Here is an 18,273-nt window from a genome sequence, read left to right on the forward strand (position 1 = left end):
AGAAATAGATTTGCATGTCAATGAGTAAAATAAATATTTCACCCCTTCGACTTAGTACTTGGTGGAAAAACCCTTGCTGACAATCCCAGAGGTCAGACATTTCTTGTAGTTGGCCACCACTTGATTTTGTCCCACTCCTCTTTGCAGATCCTATCCAAATCATTAAGGTTTCGAGGCTGACGTTTGGCAACTCGAACCTTCAGTTCCCTCCACAGATTTTTTTATGGGATTAGGACCTGGTGACCGGCTAGGCCACTCCAGGACCTTAATGTGCTTCTTCTTGAACCACTCCTTTGTTGCCTTGGCTGTGTGTTTTGGGTCATTGTTATACCCCATTTTCAATGCCCTGGCTGAGGGAAGGAGGTTCTCACCCAAGATTTGATGGTACCATTGTCCCTTTGATGCGGTGCAGTTGTCCAGTCCCCTTAGCAGAAAAATACCCCACAAAGGATAATGTTTCCACCTCCATGTTTGATGGTGGGTATGGTGTTCTTGGGGTCATAGGCAGCATTCCTTCTCCAAACACGGCGAGTTGAGTCGATGCCAAAAAGCTTAATTTTAGTCTTACCTGACCACAACAATTTAACCTAGTTCTCCTCTGAATCATTCAGATGTTTATTGGCAAACTTCAGACGGGCCTGTACGTGTGCTTTCTTGAGCACGGGGACCTTGCGGGCGCTGCAGGATTTCAGTATTTCACGGCGTAGTGTGTTACCAATTGTTTTCTTGGTGACTATGGTCCCAGCTGCCTTGAGATCATTAACAAGATCCTCCCGTATAGTTCTGGGCTGATTCCTCACCGTTCTCATGATCATTGAAACTCCACGAGGTAAGATCTTGCATGGAGCACCAGACTGAGGGAGACTGACAGTTATTTTGTGTTTCTTCCATTTGCGATTAATTGCACCAACTGTTGTCACCTTCTCACCAAGCTGCTTGGCGATGGTCTCATAGCCCATTCCAGCCTTGTGTAGGTCTACAATCTTGTCCCTTTAAGAGAGTGGTCCTAATCTCAGCTCGTTACCTGGATAAAAGACACCTGGGAGCCAGAAATACTGCTGATTGATAGGGGATCAAATACATAATTCACTCATTGACATGCTAATCAATTAACTTTTTTGACATGCGGTTTTCTGGATTTTTTTTTTTTTCGTTAGTCTGTCTCTCACTGTTAAAATACACCTACAATTAAAATTATAGACTGATCATTTTTCAGTGGGCAAACGTTCAAAATCAGCAGGGGATCAAATATTATTTTCTCTTACTGTATATACAACACAGCAAGTTAACAACTTACATTTCTTTGCCTTTAAAATACAAATATTAACAATATTAATTGTTGCAGGGGTTAACAAAAGGCAGATCCATATTAGTTGTTTAACTACAACTCCCATAATGCTTAGCTAGCCTTTGGTCTGGCTGTAGTTCTAGAATAGCGGGGTATCTGCTTTTGGCTGGTTCCCTGCAGTGAAGCACAGAGTATGATGATTGTCACTGAGCCGTGGATTCTCTCAACCAATCACAGCTTTCCGTATAGCAGGTCTAATGCTCCCCATTAACGTTGGACATATCACGAACAAACAAAACAAATGATGTACAAGCATGTTCGTTTGTTTCGTGATTCGGAGTTCCACCTCTGGCAGTAAAAAATAAATAAAAATACAAGATGATGGGTGGGGAGTGATATTGGGATAGCCACCGAGTGTTAATTATGCTCACAGATCTGGTAAGAAGTGACCAATAGAGTGAAAGAGGGAGAGCTGTAAACATTCTTTATATATCATAATAGAATATAGAGGTTTTACAGCTTCTCCTATTCCCCCTCTATTTGTCACTGTGTTCTGAAACACATGGCACAAACATGCAAACATATATACATAAAACGTATAATTTGTATTGCACAGTTTGGCCTATTTACCGGCCCTTTTTGCTTTATCTGAATCGTTTTTTTCCCAAATTATTTGTATGGGCAAACCTTTTAAAGCCAAACCGCCCTATGGATAAATTTGTGGACTAGCCAAAAATGTATTAATGTATTCAGCCAGACCTATTTCCACCATGTAAAAGTTTACTAGCCATGAATAAACATATAGCTTCGTATATAGTATATTTATACTGTGTGCGTTTTTTGTATATTTATACTGTGTGCGTTTTTTGTATATTTATACTGTGTGCGTTTTTTGTATACACGAAGAGTAAATCTGAGGCAAAGATTTGACGATCACCATGGATACCAATGAAATGCTCAATGCTCCAATTTTACAAGCGAGTCCCAAAATGTATCTTCAGAAAGATTATTATATACCAACATAATCACCATCAGCATCATAAAAATATTTAATTGCCATGGAATTTTTAGCTACTCTCTAGTTTCCAAGTACATTCTCAGCTAATCATGATATTACCTATGGAACCAAACCTGTAGCTCAGCAGTCTGCAGCTAGAATTGGGGCAGAAAAACAGAGCGACAGCCAGAGAGGGGTTTATCTAATTCTGTCCACAGAGCGCTGGGCTATTTCTCATCCGTCTCCCCCCCTTCTCAATAAACTGTATTACAGGTCATTATGAAGCATTGGCAAGCTGCAATATGAACCAGAAACTACTGACTGGGGACAGAAAGGAGGGCTTGCAAGGTCTGCAGCTTTCACATGAGGTTTTTTGCTTTTTTTCATATACTCCCAAAGAACACATGCAGAACAATACATGCATTTTTTTTGGTGATTATATCTACTAAATTGTCAAAACATGACAATGGAGAGGTCCTTTAATCACTCACAACTCAAATACGTGTCTTGTGTGCAACTGTAGGCACCCAGACCACTTCAGCTCATTGAACTAGTCTGGGTGTTGTGTCCCTTTTGCACAAATCTGCCCACAGTGGCTGCCTACCAGACAGCCACTAGAGGGCTTCCGGAATCGTAACAGACTTTTGGTCCGTTATCTGACACTGGACGTCCTCACGCTCTGCACATCCAGCGTCAGATTTTTTCCCCTTTGGAAGCATTGAATAATGCTTTCCTATGGGGGGGTCTAATGCGCGTGCGGCATTTGCCCCGCATGCGCATTAGACCCCGCTCGTCGCGGGATGGAAGAGGGGCGGAGCTTTGATCCAGCGCCGAGGGACATCAGCACTGGGTTCAGGTAAGTAAATAAAGGGGTTTTAACCCTTTTTGTTTACCGGGTAGTAGTGAGTGCGAGGGAGGGGGGAGGCAGAGGGATCGGTAGTGCCAGAAATACAGCTTTGTATTCCTGGCACTACAGGAGGCCTTTAAGTTATTATTTTGAAATTTGTATGTTTAGTTAAAAACATTTTTGCTGTGAAAAAAAGTGCTTGTTATCCCGGCAGACACAAGTTCAATTAACTTGGATTATTGGAATTCCTTCACCAAAAATGTAAATATTGCATCAATATACAGCCTCATTCAACATAAACCATTGATATTTTATAACGTCGTGGGCAAGCCAACATGCATCGGCCATCCACAAGAATGTGACTGACCAATAAAATTAGAATGATACGTCATTTTTCTGACGATGACAGAAGTTGCAGGCTTTGGTTTACATTATGTTCTATAAACCTCTTAATCTGAAAATGTGAATTGCTATTGTTTAGCATATAAGGGCAGCAGACACAGTCGTGAGCTCCCAAGTGGAGCTGACAACTGTGTGGGCTAAATAACATGGTGTCACTAGGAGATTGCAAACTCCCAAAATTGGTGAGCATTTGATCCCTTTATGATTTAATCCCTTCATTTCACATCACGCCTCTTATTTGTTCTCCTTAGATTCATGACTGTAACATGTTTTTCCTTTCATTAAGTTCATGCTTGTTACAGACCTTGTCATGAACATCATTAACACAGACAAACACTCCACAGGAAAGAGTCACATTGAGAACTGCTGAATTGTGCCACTGACTGCAGCAACACTACAATTGTCTCCCAAAGCCAGAAACTAGCAGGAAATAATAGAATACTATAATATAACAGAACTACAGCACTAACATTCTACATGAGTTTTTACAAGCACTGATCCTCATCTGTCGCCCCGACTTTCTTGCTTGCTTGGCTATATGCCGCAGAGCTGTCTAGTCCTTTCCTTGGACAAGTTTCACGGGGATTGACCACCAAACATAAGACATGTTGAGGATCAGACAGATAAATCAGAATGTGAAACACGAAACACAAACCTAAAAAGTATCATTAAATATTTACAGTAGATGAAACTAGTAAAACCATTAACAGGCAGGATTGTCCAGATTGGAAATTCAATTTAAATTTCAAATGGGGACTAGTTTTAATGGAGTTCCTAAAATATGTAAGTTTCTTAATGGGACACTCCAGGCACCCAGACCACTTCTGCTCATTGGAGTGGTCTGGGTGCCAACTCCCACTACCCTTAACCCTGCAGCTGTAATTATTGCAGTTTTTTTATAAACTGCAATAATTACCTTGCAGGGTTAACTCCACCTCTAGTGGCTGTCTACTGGACAGCCACTAGAGGGCACTTCCGTGTCCATAGCACAGGAAACCTGTGCTAGAGCGTCGCTGGACGTCCTCACGCTGTGTGAGGACCTCCAGCGTCGCTCAATTCCCCATAGGAAAGCATTTTCAATGCTTTCCTATTGGGAGCTCTAATGCGCATCATTGCCGCACATGTGCAGTAGGTCTCCCCGGCCAGTGGGCGGGATCAGTCTCGCCAACCGCCTTGGGACACCGACTGGTTCTCAGGTAAGTGAACTGAAGGAGTTTTCACCCCTTCAGCTACCGGGGATTGGGAGGGAGAGGGGAACGCAGTAGAAAAACGCAGAAGTGCGTGTTTGTCAGCCCGCGGGAGCATGAAGGCAGCCAGCCAGGGGAGCATGGAGCCAGGCGGTGAGGAAGCCAAAATATTCCTGCAGTTCTTGCTCTGCTCTGCTGAGATGCCGGGAGCCGGAATATGACGTCACTCCTGCCCTGGCTTCACTAAACAGTGTGTGTGTCTGTCTGAGTGTGTGTGTCTAGGTTACTGCCCGACCCTTTAAATGCATGGGAAAGGTGTTTTTACTCTCCTTTTTTCTCCTGCCATGCCAGTCTCGCCAAGTCTGGCCCTGTCTCCATGACATCTTGATGATCTCCCATAGGATAGCACTGGGAGGCTATTGCGCTGTGCCAATTGTGCATTGAATCAAAGCATCTCTCTGGGGAACATTCTACACCTCCGTGCAGCGCATGGAGATGCTAAAAGTAGCTGCTTCACACTGAAGCACTGGACTAGGAATCATCTCTAATGGCAGTCACGAGAGGTGTTACTGTAGTAAGCTGTAGTGGTTCTGCTGTCTATAGTTTCCCTTGAAGAACTGTATTTTTGTAGTTTAAAATGAAACTTTATTAGTACAAAAACAAAACAAGCAAAAAAAAAAGCAGGCTTAACTTTTTTAGCTGGCTCCTAGATTCCAAGCAAATTAGTCAAGCCCTGAATAAGCTAACTTAGAAATTCAGCTGACGATCGAAGACAACCAGCAGCACCCCTGACCAGGGCTTTCTGTTTCAAGAATTGATGAAAAGTGGATGTGGACAGGGCAACGCTAAAGGACATTGGATTCCAAACTTAGGGTTAAGCCTTCGGTTAACAGTTTACTTGCTTAAAGTTAAGTCGGTGCCAGGGACCTCCTGGCATTATAACAGCTTTATTCTATTGAATATTGTTGTTATGGTGCCCGTAAGATCAACTTAAAGAACTTCATATATGTAAAAAAAAAAAAAAGTATTTCAGGTTAAAAATCCATCCAAGAAAGTGTTTCAGAATCTAGCATGTTACCGCCGTCAAAATGTGAAGCCTTGTCTGCCTGTGATGGTTCCCTGTGGGCAATTAAAATCCAGCCAACATTATGGCAATCCATTTCCCTGAAACTTAATTCTGACCGTTAATTTGTTTTATTTATTTCACAAACAAAGGTGCTGGTTAGAGAAAAAGCCCGCAAGTGATGAAAAATATCCTAAACTCGTAGCTTCAAATACTTCCTGCGTTCTATAATAGCAGGGGTGTGTAGAGCAGGTCTGTTGACGGATGTTAAACTATATCTCTTGACAGAAACCTCCAGCCCAGCCCAGGAGCTGATGTTATCAATGCAAACATCGAACCTAAACACGGACATGGGGTGAATTCCCAACGTAACGTACAGAAACGGCTATGTTCTCCGTTCCCATCCAAGCACTTGATCTTTCATTTCCAAGACAACCATGTTATGTCTGGCTGAAGAAAATACTCTGGTTGGCCAACAAAAGTAACATAGAAATTGTGAAAATAAATAAATGATAAGTCAGAGCGTGGTGGATTCCAGGAGATTGCCTGCTATTAAGTCTACAATTTGACAGGTCGTATCACGAGAGCCCTGCTTTCCAGCTGTCTATCTCTAGTGCAAGCTGCGTGTTTAAGTTGTCCAGAGGCAAACCCTATCCGATAATGGCTTCTGGATTGGTTGTTGTTGGCTCCACGTCTAGACTCTTAATATGGCTTTTGCATGCAATGTAATTTAAGGATTTTCTTTCACTAGAGTACAATATGGGAATTGCATTTTGGTTTCTGCATGACACCTTACAGGTTTATCTGTTGAAGGATTGTCCACATCCTGGACATGGATTTTAAATAGGCACTGTAACCACTCTAAAAAATGAGTATTTCATAAAGATAGAATCTTTATAAAACACACATTTTTACTTTGTTGGAATTTCACTGAAATTCCAACCCAGTCAAGAGATATACAGAGACAAAGTATTGACTACTATTTCTTCTCTGCCTGACTTTCTGACACTGATGGCAGAGTCTAGCTAACAATCCTGACACTATCAAGGTCTGCTGCAGGTAAATGGCTGTGTATATGAAGGACCCAGCAGTCTCACGGGATCCCCCATAGTCCTCAATGTCGCACTCTTGAGCATGAGAGAGAGTACATCAGTGATGCCGACTCCGAAGAGGACAAGCCACGAGGGACAGGTTCTGATCACTAATTCCACCTTTACCTGCCCACCCGTTCCCCCCTCCACCCGGCAGCGATGTCACCATCAGGATTTTTTGCTAATTCGGCAAAGTCTACAGACAGTGACAGAGCTGCTTTAATACCTAGGCATCCCACAGATTTATATAACAGACATTAAAAAAATATATAAACTGGGGGGGCGGGGCTTGACCTCGGAGCAGAGTGGAAGCACACTACAGCAGCTCCCGCTGCAATCAGCAAATTTCTATGATTTTCATAGCCCTAACGGCACATAACCGAGTCAGAAAGGCCACCCAGAGAGCAGTGACATCGGGGTGCACTAATCGAGTGACACATCAAACCCCAATCACCCGACACGATGGTGAGGCCTACAAACATGGCGGGTGCGGGAGGGACGGCCGCTCTCCTGACCCCACGACTGGTAAAGAGCCAAGACTTGGGCCCTCGTCTCCCCCCCTCTGGACCGGTGGGGGTCATCCCGGTCCACCCCCATCAACTCCCACTACGAAGCGGTGTACAAACGAAAGGGACACAGGGTCCCAAACCTACTGGTATGCAGGCTCCCAAGATGGCGGACGCTGTCCCCACAGCCTATTCACAAAGCATATGGCTGGACACTGAACGCAGGTTGAATGTTATCTTCGCCTCCTTTTGGAAGCAGCTGAGGGCTCGCATGCGGCCTCAGGGGCACGCACCACTGATCACTGAGAGGCCACACAACTCACCACGAGGAGCCCAGCGGAGTACAACAAAAGCTCCCCTTACTACTGCAACCGGGAACACCCAGCTCCGGCGAAGGGCTCTCTCAGAAATGCGCAAGGTGAGCAACAACAATCCAGTACCTCCACGACTCCCTCGCCGGCGACTCGACCCGAGACACAAGACTCAGAGGGGCAAGCCCAGCCCGACCAAACAAGCGACACCACGAGGTGCACAACCCAGAGAGACGACCACATCGGGTAGGAGACCTTGGAGCTACCCTGACTCGAGGCAGGTGAACTCGGCTCTGACCACAACATGGAGGTCCTCACACTCACCGACAAGCAGACATTCACGCGACTCCGGGGTGCCACACTCCCCCGCATCTGGGAGACTGTGCCGTGCCGCCAAAGCATATTCCCCGACCGTTCCTGCACACGCATCAACCCTGCCGATTGCAGGAATTGGATGATTCCGGGACTGCACCTATAATCCGAGCCTGGCTCAGACAGCGGCGGCAGCTGCATACCCAGATGACTCTGCATTGCTTATTATGTTTTCAGTTTTCTGCTATCGATTTTTTTTTTTTTTTCTCTTTATATTATGTTTATTGTGTTCCGATCTATTCCATACATAGACAAACACTATCCCCAGTATGGAGTACCCGGGCGTTGGCGCTAGTGCGCCCCAGGGTCCAGTGGCCTTAAGCGATAATTATTAGTTGGTTAACTGCGTATGATTATTAGATTTTGATATGCAACACTAATGTGTATAGAGTATAGATTATATATACATGAGCATAGCCAATCTAGCACCGTAACGCAACATTTATCCTACAACATGTGTTAATGTTTCTAGCATATTACTGCCAATGATACGCAGTTCCGCCAATAGGATTGTCCATGGCGTGGATATCGCACCACTCTAACAACGCTATTGTATATAAGCATAGCAAATCTAGCAACATGAAGCGAGGGTTAGTCTACATCATATACTACGTCACATGTTCAGGTCTCTAGCATGTTACTGCCAATGAACGCAATTACGTTACTCGGACTGCTTATAGCATCGTTCTAACTTACTTATACTTACTTATATATGTCTAAAGCTAAATGTTTAAGCCTGATTTAAAAAAAAAAAAATTGTGCCTGTCATTTATATGCCCCGCATGTTAAGCGTGGGAAAAGACGGAGGATTGCTTTTGGGGCACCTCTCGCCACTCTGTATAATTTGCGTGCACAGCAAAAATAAAGAATTGAAAAAAAAAAAAATATATATATATAAACTGGAAATAAAGATGGAATTTAAATATGAACATAAAAAGGTAATGACCTATGGTATACCATACACAAGACCATACATAAGATTTTCAAGGAAAAAAACGAAGTTTGGAAATCATATGATTACTAGCATTTATCTAGTGTCAACCGCATAAATCTGACTGGGATCTGCTCTTATGATGCTTGGTTAAGGTTGTTTAGGATGGAATTTGGGGCCTTCTGGGTTTAAATGTTATATATATTTGCAAAATGTGTGTGCTTACTATGGAAAGAATGCATCCCAAACTCCAACCCACTAGATGTTGCTGAACTACAACGCCCACGATTCTCTGGCCATTCAAACAGTACTGGTAGTTGTAGGCAGTCAACATGTGAAAAGCCAAAGTTTGAAATCCCAGAGTTTAAGGGACATTGTCACTTGGTCACCTGGAAAAATTTCCCTGGAATTTACATGATTTAATAAAGCATTCAATTTAAATTTAATGAAACGCCTACAATCTATGTTGCTATTCTTCTTTCTCATGCACTCATATTATATAATTAAGCAAATGACATTATGATCCAGTTCCAAACATTGCAAGTGAAAAGGAGACACAGACACGCCGTTTTATTTATACCGCTGTATACTGTCAGGTGTAAAGGACAGAACGTATAACAACGATAGACTTGGAGCTAAGATGGATGTGCCCGGATGCAAGATAAAGACGTTTGTGTTTCTACATTTTATTATTCACACCTAACATAAATACAGGAATAAGGAGTTAGCTCCATGATTAAGTATACAAACGGCGAACGAGTTAGCCTTTTGTACCTTGCCCTGGTAAACTATCCTTGCATGTCTTATTTTGCAATAAAGAAGAGGTCTTTTTACTATATTTTTGACTGAGGAGTTGTCATTTGCTTCTGCGGATACACCGCATATGTACAGGTGTCCAGGGTTAACTTTAAGCATTCCTAAAAACACCAGCCTGCTGAGCCAGGATTCACGTCCTTTCAAATCCTGTGAGATGTAAACCTACCCCTCCCCCCCCCCCCAAAAAAAAGGAAGGTTAAATGCCACGTACCCAGCTTTCTTATTTATTATTTTTATATAGCGCCAACAAATTCCGCAGCGCTTTACAGTGGGTGAAGTAACAAACATTTAACTGTAACCAGACGAGTTGGATACAGAATTAAAGACCCTGCTCCATGGGCTTACGTGCTAGAGGGAGTGCCGTATAGTGGCACAAAAGGTAAGGGTAATATTAGAGAATTTATCATCCATCTCCTCTATACAAATAAAATATACAAGAAAGAATGGTCAAGAACTAACACAGTTTTAATTTTTTGAAGCTCCTGTGCGTATATTGCTGTTTGTGGGCTTCCTGCTACGCATTCAAATAAAACGTCAGGATGTTATCGTCGGAGTGTTCTTTTTTTACTTGGAATTTATCACTGATATGGCGATCTATACAGCAACCCAATTTAAAAAGTGCTCATCCAATTTGTTGGATTTGTTGTACCTTAACACATAGCTCATAAGTGTTCAGACATTTACTATAAATCACAAAGCAAGATTAGACTTCTTTCCAAAGGAGGGCCTTTAACACAGTGGCAGGCTAAGAACAACATAGCCATACAAAGTGTTCAGTCAAAGAGCTTCGGTATGAGTTACAAACTGTAATTCAATTTTGCACAGTGTATACACTTCAATGGTTGACACATGTCATCATTTTAGGAGCCGATGTGATTATTTTCTTGAGAAGAAGAAGAATAGCTGCAAGGGGTTATCAGTATAATTTAGGAGCCATGCTCCCAAGTTCCTGAGAAGTCTTCAAACCCTAGTAATATGTTAGAGGTAATTAAACCTTAGGCACTTCACAGTGTGCCTTAAATTTTCTGGCTTCCAGCCCAGATATAAAAAAAAAAAAATGTAACAGACACATGTAGAGACATAGTTCTTACCTGTTTCATGGCCGTTTCTCCAATCCTCTCTGAGTGCTTGCGGATACTCTCCAGGAAGTCCTTCAGATCAGACATGGACACTTCCCTGATCTCCTCACGAAGTTTGGGGATATTGTCTACCATGGCCTGACAAAAGCGGTAGTGGCTGACCTGGGGTAAGTATGTATGTTCAAGCTGCTCCAAAGTCTTCAGAGCCGGGTAATGTCTGTGAAGATAAGAACAGTCTTGGATACACAGCACAAAACGACTTCCCATCCCAACCATACAACCGAACCAGAAAACAGCTATAAAATGAATAATGCTACACCTAAATATTATAAAAAAAAGACAGGCACAAGGTATAAAGTTTTTTTTTTTAATTATGGTTTAAAATATGTGCAGTTTAAAAAATTCAGGAATTAGAAGATCAGAAAACCATAATGTGAATGGGGGTGGTGGGGACAGAATAATCACCTAGGCCTATTTAGATAAATATCCTCCTCTGTGTTGTCCGAATCGCTTTATTCCCAACACGCTAGCAGCATCTAAGAGCACATTTACTACCTGAATAATGTGAGATGGTGAAGTCTGTCACTTAGTCACTTATCTCCGATATCCCGCTCGCATAGTTTCCCCTGAAATAGTTGAATTATTTGTTTTGGATTACACAGTTTGATGGAGTTTGTTCTGCTTTAAAAAGGGGTCAGAAATAACATTTGTCTGTTTGCACGAGACATGATCTCCGATAGGAAACTTGTCTTTTTACGGATCAGAGAATGGCTGGAGTTCGAAGCAGCATCTGGCTGCAAAATGGGGGTAACTCATGGATGAATGTGGGAGCCCCGGAGCTGTGTGTAAATAAGGCTGTCGGTGTTGAAAGAAGCATGCCGCGTAGTGACTGAGCAGCTTGGCAGGGTATGCCCCTTACAGTAGCCTAAAACCATTTGGAATGTAAATATCGCAACTCGAGGCCTGACAGGGCAGATTAGGTGTGATCTGATTACACAGGTTTTAAACATCGCCTCCTAACCACAACCTCCATTCAAGGGTTCTTCAGCGTGAACTTTACTGTTTGACTTGGCAGGAGCTTTGTTTGTTGAAGGATTTCAATGGAATGGATGTTTTGATACAAAAGGAGCCGGAGTCTGGAGCTTGAATTTACCAGAAGGAGCGTGTTCAGAATATAAACGAGATAATGCATATACGGGTCACGAAACTGCATCTCCCCACAAGCCAATCGCCTGCATCTCACTATCGGTGTCTATTAATCAGGAATTAAGCACGAAGCAATGTTTCCGTACAACAAGCATCATAAAAATTTTATCAATGACAAACCTTCCTCGATCTGTACAAAAATCAAATCTTCACTACAGCACCGAAACTAGTGAAGGAAGAACTGCCACGCGTGGGATAAAAGTATGTTTAAAATCAGCACATAAAGGTAGCCAATACCGATGTATATGTTGTCCCTTCTTCATATTTACCCATAAATAAAACCACAATCAGATTACAGCTAGCATTTGAAAAGGAGGCTGGATGCTGGTTAATTTATTCCCGAGATCTCTGGATCGATGGAATTGGTCAGTGTGCACCATGTTTAGCTGTAGTGCATTTCCTAAGATTAATGGTTAAGTGTAAAACCAAAGTGAAGAAATTCAGAAAATAGGGGCTCACCAACGATAACACTGGAATAAATTAAATTATCTCGTATAAGTGTGGGTAAGTCTCAACGTGTGTGCGCAATATTATATTTATTTAACCCTTTGACCTCCACTTCAATTTTGAACATTTTGTTATCTCTTATTTCAAAAAGACATTCTAAGCGGGAAGTGGCCACCGATTCAATAACCTAGAGAAATAGTGCATTAAAAATAGGCAAAAAAAAATGTAAAGTAAAAATGGAGAATAGGTTCTTTGCACCATAACCACTATTACATTAAGCTGTAATTGTTAGTGTTAGTATCGTGTTGAGACATAATCATCTATTGGACATGCACGTTACATCATCATCATTTAATAAACACTTCCAACTAAAAACAGCAACAACTTGATTCATTCTTCTAACTTATCACAACTGACAAATCTACATCTCTTTCTCAAATATATAGCTATATATATCCCCAGGTGCTACCACTAAGTAGCGTTATACATTGCCTGAACATATCAGAGGTGTAGGCACTCATAGGACTAGTTTATCCCTCTAAACCATTCAGCCTTACACGTGCTTAGTCCAATAGGTAGTTATTGGTATCTTTGTGGAAAGCAGGTAACGAATACAGTGTATTCTGGATTTTCTCAGCCCATTTTAGACAAAACACATTTTCCCAGGTAAAACATATAAGTTATAGGTGGCCAGGTATTAATATTAAATTTATTTTATGATCTTCTCTGGGTCAACTCAGCATCAACTGCAAAGCATCTTAAAGATTTCAAGTGAGAGTGTGGTCAGATTCAATGCATGTTTAGTTTTTGTATTTTTTTTTTTTTTTTAAATCACAATAATTTTTACAATTATATCTATTATTATAATAGTTATTTAAAGCAATGACCTAAGAAAAGAAAAAGACTGCAATAAATAGGAGGTGAAAGATGTATTGGCCATACCTTTTAGTCTTCATCTGCACTCGCAATTTGCTGTACATCTCTAAAACTACAGAGAGAAAAGAGACATTGTCACGCACAAAGAAACGGTCAGAGTAAATGAGAATGAGCATTTTGGTATAGGATCACGGAATACAAATATCATGCAATAAGAAGACGCTGCAAGAAACGGAATACAAATATCATGCAATAAGAAGACGCTGCAAGAAACGGAATACAAATATCATGCAATAAGAAGACGCTGCAAGAAACGGAATACAAATATCATGCAATAAGAAGACGCTGCAAGAAACGGAATACAAATATCATGCAATAAGAAGACGCTGCAAGAAACGGAATACAAATATCATGCAATAAGAAGACGCTCCGAGAAACGGAATACAAATATCATGCCGTAAGAAGACGCTACGAGACACGGAATACAAATATCATGCAATAAGAAGACGCTCCAAGAAACGGAATACAAATATCATGCAATAAGAAGACGCTGCAAGAAACGGAATACAAATATCATGCAATAAGAAGACGCTGCAAGAAACGGAATACAAATATCATGCAATAAGAAGACGCTCCGAGAAACGGAATACAAATATCATGCCGTAAGAAGACGCTACGAGACACGGAATACAAATATCATGCAATAAGAAGAAGCTCCGAGAAACGGAATACAAGTAACATGCAATAAGAAGACGCTCCAAGACACGGAATACAAATATAATGCAATAAGAAGACGCTCCAAGACACGGAATACAAATATCATGCAATAAGAAGACGCTCCGAGAAACGGAATACAAATTATCATGCAATAAGAAGACGCTCCAAGAAACGAAATACAAATATCATGTAATAAGAAGACGCTGCAAGAAACGGAATACAAATATCCTGCAATAAGAAGAAGCTCCGAGAAACGGAATACAAATATCATGCAATAAGAAGACGCTGCAAGACACGGAATACAAATATAATGCAATAAGAAGACGCTCCAAGACACGGAATACAAATATCATGCAATAAGAAGACGCTGCAAGAAACGGAATACAAATATCATGCAATAAGAAGACGCTCCAAGAAACGGAATACAAATATCATGCAATAAGAAGACGCTCCAAGAAACGGAATACAAATATCATGCAATAAGAAGACGCTGCAAGAAACGGAATACAAATATCATGCAATAAGAAGACGCTGCAAGACACGGAATACAAGTATCATGCAATAAGAAGACGCTCCAAGAAACGGAATACAAATATCATGCAATAAGACGACGCTGCAAGAAACGGCAATTCACTCATACAAAGCACTCCATTCCTGGCCCAGGATTAACTGTACTGCTAGTATTCTATAGGAAACAATGTGAGCAATTTTCAGCTCAGCTTGAGGTCAGACAACTATCTCTGTGAGGCATATTACGGGTGACTCTTAAAATAAACCATTCCAGACTGGTGAACCCTACTCAACATGTTGTGCGGTAAAGGTTATTTTAGTTGGGATACGGCTCTAATACGATCACTAAAGCAGCTCTCTCACACCAAAACATGTATTTGATCTAATCTGCTTCTATCTAGCTCCCAGTGTATGAAACTATTTTTATTTTCCTGAGCAATGTTCTATTTCAATTGTCAATCAGATTCAAGTGGAAATTAACCACAATCCATCAGTAAAACCAATCCCATAGAAGGGCAAACAGCAAACATTATGGGCACAGGAGAACAAAATGGCTGAATTCATATCTGTCACCAACAGGGAAAGATAGGAAAAACAATGTGTGTATAAGATATAAGGGGCATAGAGAAAGGAAAACTGTGAAATTAAAAAAAACATGATAGAACTGCTTTAACCCCTTAAGGACCAAACTTCTGGAATAAAAGGGAATCATGACATGTCACACATGTCATGTCTCCTTAAGGGGTTAAAAACAAATATTGCTGAAAGACAGTCAAGTGTAGTGACTAAACCAGGAAGCTATCCGCTTCAGCACAACTTGGCAGGCAAGTGCTAATGAGGGCAGAGAGAATAGAACTGTGAGCTCTGAAGGTTCAGGAACTGTTCAATTTGGATGCCAATAGTTCAATGTCCACTAAAGTCATCGAGAGCACTTCATTTGCACTGCAGTGGCTTTTCATTTTAACTTTTCAATGTAAAATGCTGCCATTTTGTAGACAGGACAATATTTCCATTGAGGAGTTAAACACACCTCTAGTGGCTGTACACCTGAAAGCGACCATGAGCACTCCTACCTTCCAGAACCCCACAGAGAGAATTTGATAGGAGGAGTGATTATCTTGTTATTTAACTGAACTTTTTACCAGCAAATGGGGTTACACGATAGAAGGTGAACTTACAATTGTTATTTTCGGGAATATAACCTGATGCTTAATAAAGTGCTCAATTTTTCATACTAAAAAACGTCCATTGGATTTGGTTAAATTGTGTTGAAAGATTCCTTCCATATAATATTATAAATTGGGACGTTTCAGATGGTGCTCGATGGGCCTGTCAACAGAACAAGCGCGTCTCTATCAACTTTGTGTGGTTTAGAACATAGAGCGAGAGGTTTGGAACAGCTATTAGACATTTACATTCTGTCACTTTGTCTATGTCAGCTGTCCATCAGCGGTTTGCAATTTCAAAGAAATCAGATCTCGGGCCTTAAAAATCTTCCCGAGCACCAAAAGGATTTAGTGTATCGCTTTCCAAGACACTGAGCATCTCCTGTCTGAAGGCAGCAATCTGTCAGGATGTGTTTAGTTAGAAGCAGGTTAAATCAATTATACCCAGAAACAAGAGGAAGTGGCAGAGGTTTCGGCATGAGTTTCCAATGCTCATTTTATTCGCTTTATTTTTTTTCTGCTTTTTAAGCAAACTTGAGAAGCTGCTAATAGATGCAAAAAAAGGGCTTAATTGAGAAATCAACCTGAGGGCGCTCACTTAGTAAAGTGTTTTTAAAATGGTAAAATTTAAAACGATGTATCCAGACACACATCTAACAAAACCTATTATTTGGAAAATGTTTCCCAGACACACATTACCGAACAATATAAAGAGGGCTAGTCTGACTCAAAATGATAAAATAATGGATATTGGCTAGCACTAGCCACAAAGCCGGCCGTCATGGAAATGGTAGTCCACTACAGTTGTAGCCTCTTTGTACGATTTGCTGCAAGGTCACCTCAGTTGGACAAGTTTAGAAAAGCATCTGTGATAAATGAGACTGCCAGGCCAGTTCTCAATGCAAACCAACAGTCCAGGATTCAGCCATGTTTCAGTTCCAGGAGGAATACTTACAAACTCTAAACAATTTGTGTTGCTTAAAATATAAATAATACACCCACCAAGGGCAAATTATTGCAGGGCTGGGGGAAGGTGTGTCTTTATTAAAGAGACTTCAGTGCTCCTACACGTTTTACTATACTGAACAATTACAGTAGACAGCAAGTGAGATGCTCAAAAAAGGATATATTACAAGATTGGAAGATTTTGTTTTCAAATCATACACTGTGCAGAGGGCGACATCACAAAGTACACAGCAAAAAATAAATAAATCTATACGGCACGGTGTGACTGCACAAACAAAAATATATTTAAAGGGATCCTCCATTCACCATCATCACTACATTAAACTCCCCTGGGAAGGCCAGACCGTAATCTGCCACATTAATTAAGAATGGTTTGCCAGCTGTTTGTGGCAGGTTTCTGCGCTGCATCCAGTCTGAGCTGGTGGGATAAAGCAGACATCCAGACCACTTCATCTCAATCAAGTGGTTTGGGTACAATAGCCCATTAACTTTACCCTGCAATGCAAGTTTTGTAGAAACAGCAATGTTTCCTAGCAGCGGTATAAACATCTCTAGTTCCAGTATGTCGATTCTTCAAATGCTTTCCTATAGAGAACTATTGGATTGGCTGAGATCATCAAGACTGATAACCTCCGGCACGGAGGCTAGATCAGCAGTGATGAGAGCAGCGCGGCGAGAGCTTCAAGGTAACTCAATAAGCTATTTTACTTAAAACACGAGGGGGGGCACTGGACAAAATGCGGTGCTTAGTGAATAACCCTGTCTGTCTCTCTCTAAAACGGTCATTAGAACTTTTCACTAAAATACCAGAGAACAAAGCGAAACTTTTCATATTAGCACTTGCAGCTGGTTGTAATTTATGTTAGGATATTACTGATCCTTTAAAGATGCATGCTTGCTCACAACTTACCGGGCAGACACAAATTCAACTTCTCCACAGTGGCCGTAATATTCCTCTGCTGAATTCTACACTGCCTTAGTTCTTTCATGGAAGATAACAACTACATAAATGGAAAGAGATAAATTCAGGAAAGAAACTCCTAAAACATATACAAACTCAGATGATGAGAAGACTCTCCTGTAATTAGCTTCAAGGAACCCTCTAAGCACCATTACTAATACATGGGGAAAGCATTGGATTGGCTAAAATCGGCAACGGGGTGGGGCCAAACACAGTTTTGGCCAATCAGCCCCTCCTCATAGAGATACATTGAATCAATGCATATCCATAAGGAAAATTCAGCGTCCCCATGCAGAGCGTGGAGACGCTGAACGGTAGGGCTGCTGGGCTTACTGTGAAGCCCTGAGCCAGGAAGCCCCTCCAGTGGCCAAAGGCAGCGTTTGCATAAAAATGCCTGAAGGCAATGATTATACTCACCAGAACAGCTACATTAAGCTGTAGTTGTTCTGGTGACTATAGTGTCCCTTTAACCCCTTAAGGACCAAACTTCTGGAATAAAAGGGAATCATGACGGTGTCCTTAAGGGGTTAAAGA

The 18,273-nt window shown here is 41.4% G+C and overlaps 1 protein-coding gene across 2 annotated transcripts in view; it reads right to left on the reverse strand.

Annotated features, from left to right (window-relative positions):
- The window catches only part of EXOC6B (exocyst complex component 6B), a 253,118-nt gene that overhangs the window by 169,343 nt on the left and 65,502 nt on the right, over positions 1-18,273 (reverse strand). For both annotated transcript variants that reach the window (XM_063457580.1, XM_063457579.1), the window contains exons 4-6: positions 17,689-17,779; positions 13,486-13,531; positions 10,903-11,107 (exon numbers count right to left, since the gene is read on the reverse strand). In XM_063457580.1, coding sequence (XP_063313650.1) covers positions 10,903-11,107; positions 13,486-13,531; positions 17,689-17,779 — 342 coding nt within the window. The remainder of the gene's footprint in view (positions 1-10,902; positions 11,108-13,485; positions 13,532-17,688; positions 17,780-18,273) is intronic.

The sequence above is a fragment of the Pelobates fuscus genome, chromosome 6, assembly GCF_036172605.1.
Source record: "Pelobates fuscus isolate aPelFus1 chromosome 6, aPelFus1.pri, whole genome shotgun sequence".
In the NCBI taxonomy this organism is placed as follows: Eukaryota; Metazoa; Chordata; class Amphibia; order Anura; family Pelobatidae; genus Pelobates; species Pelobates fuscus.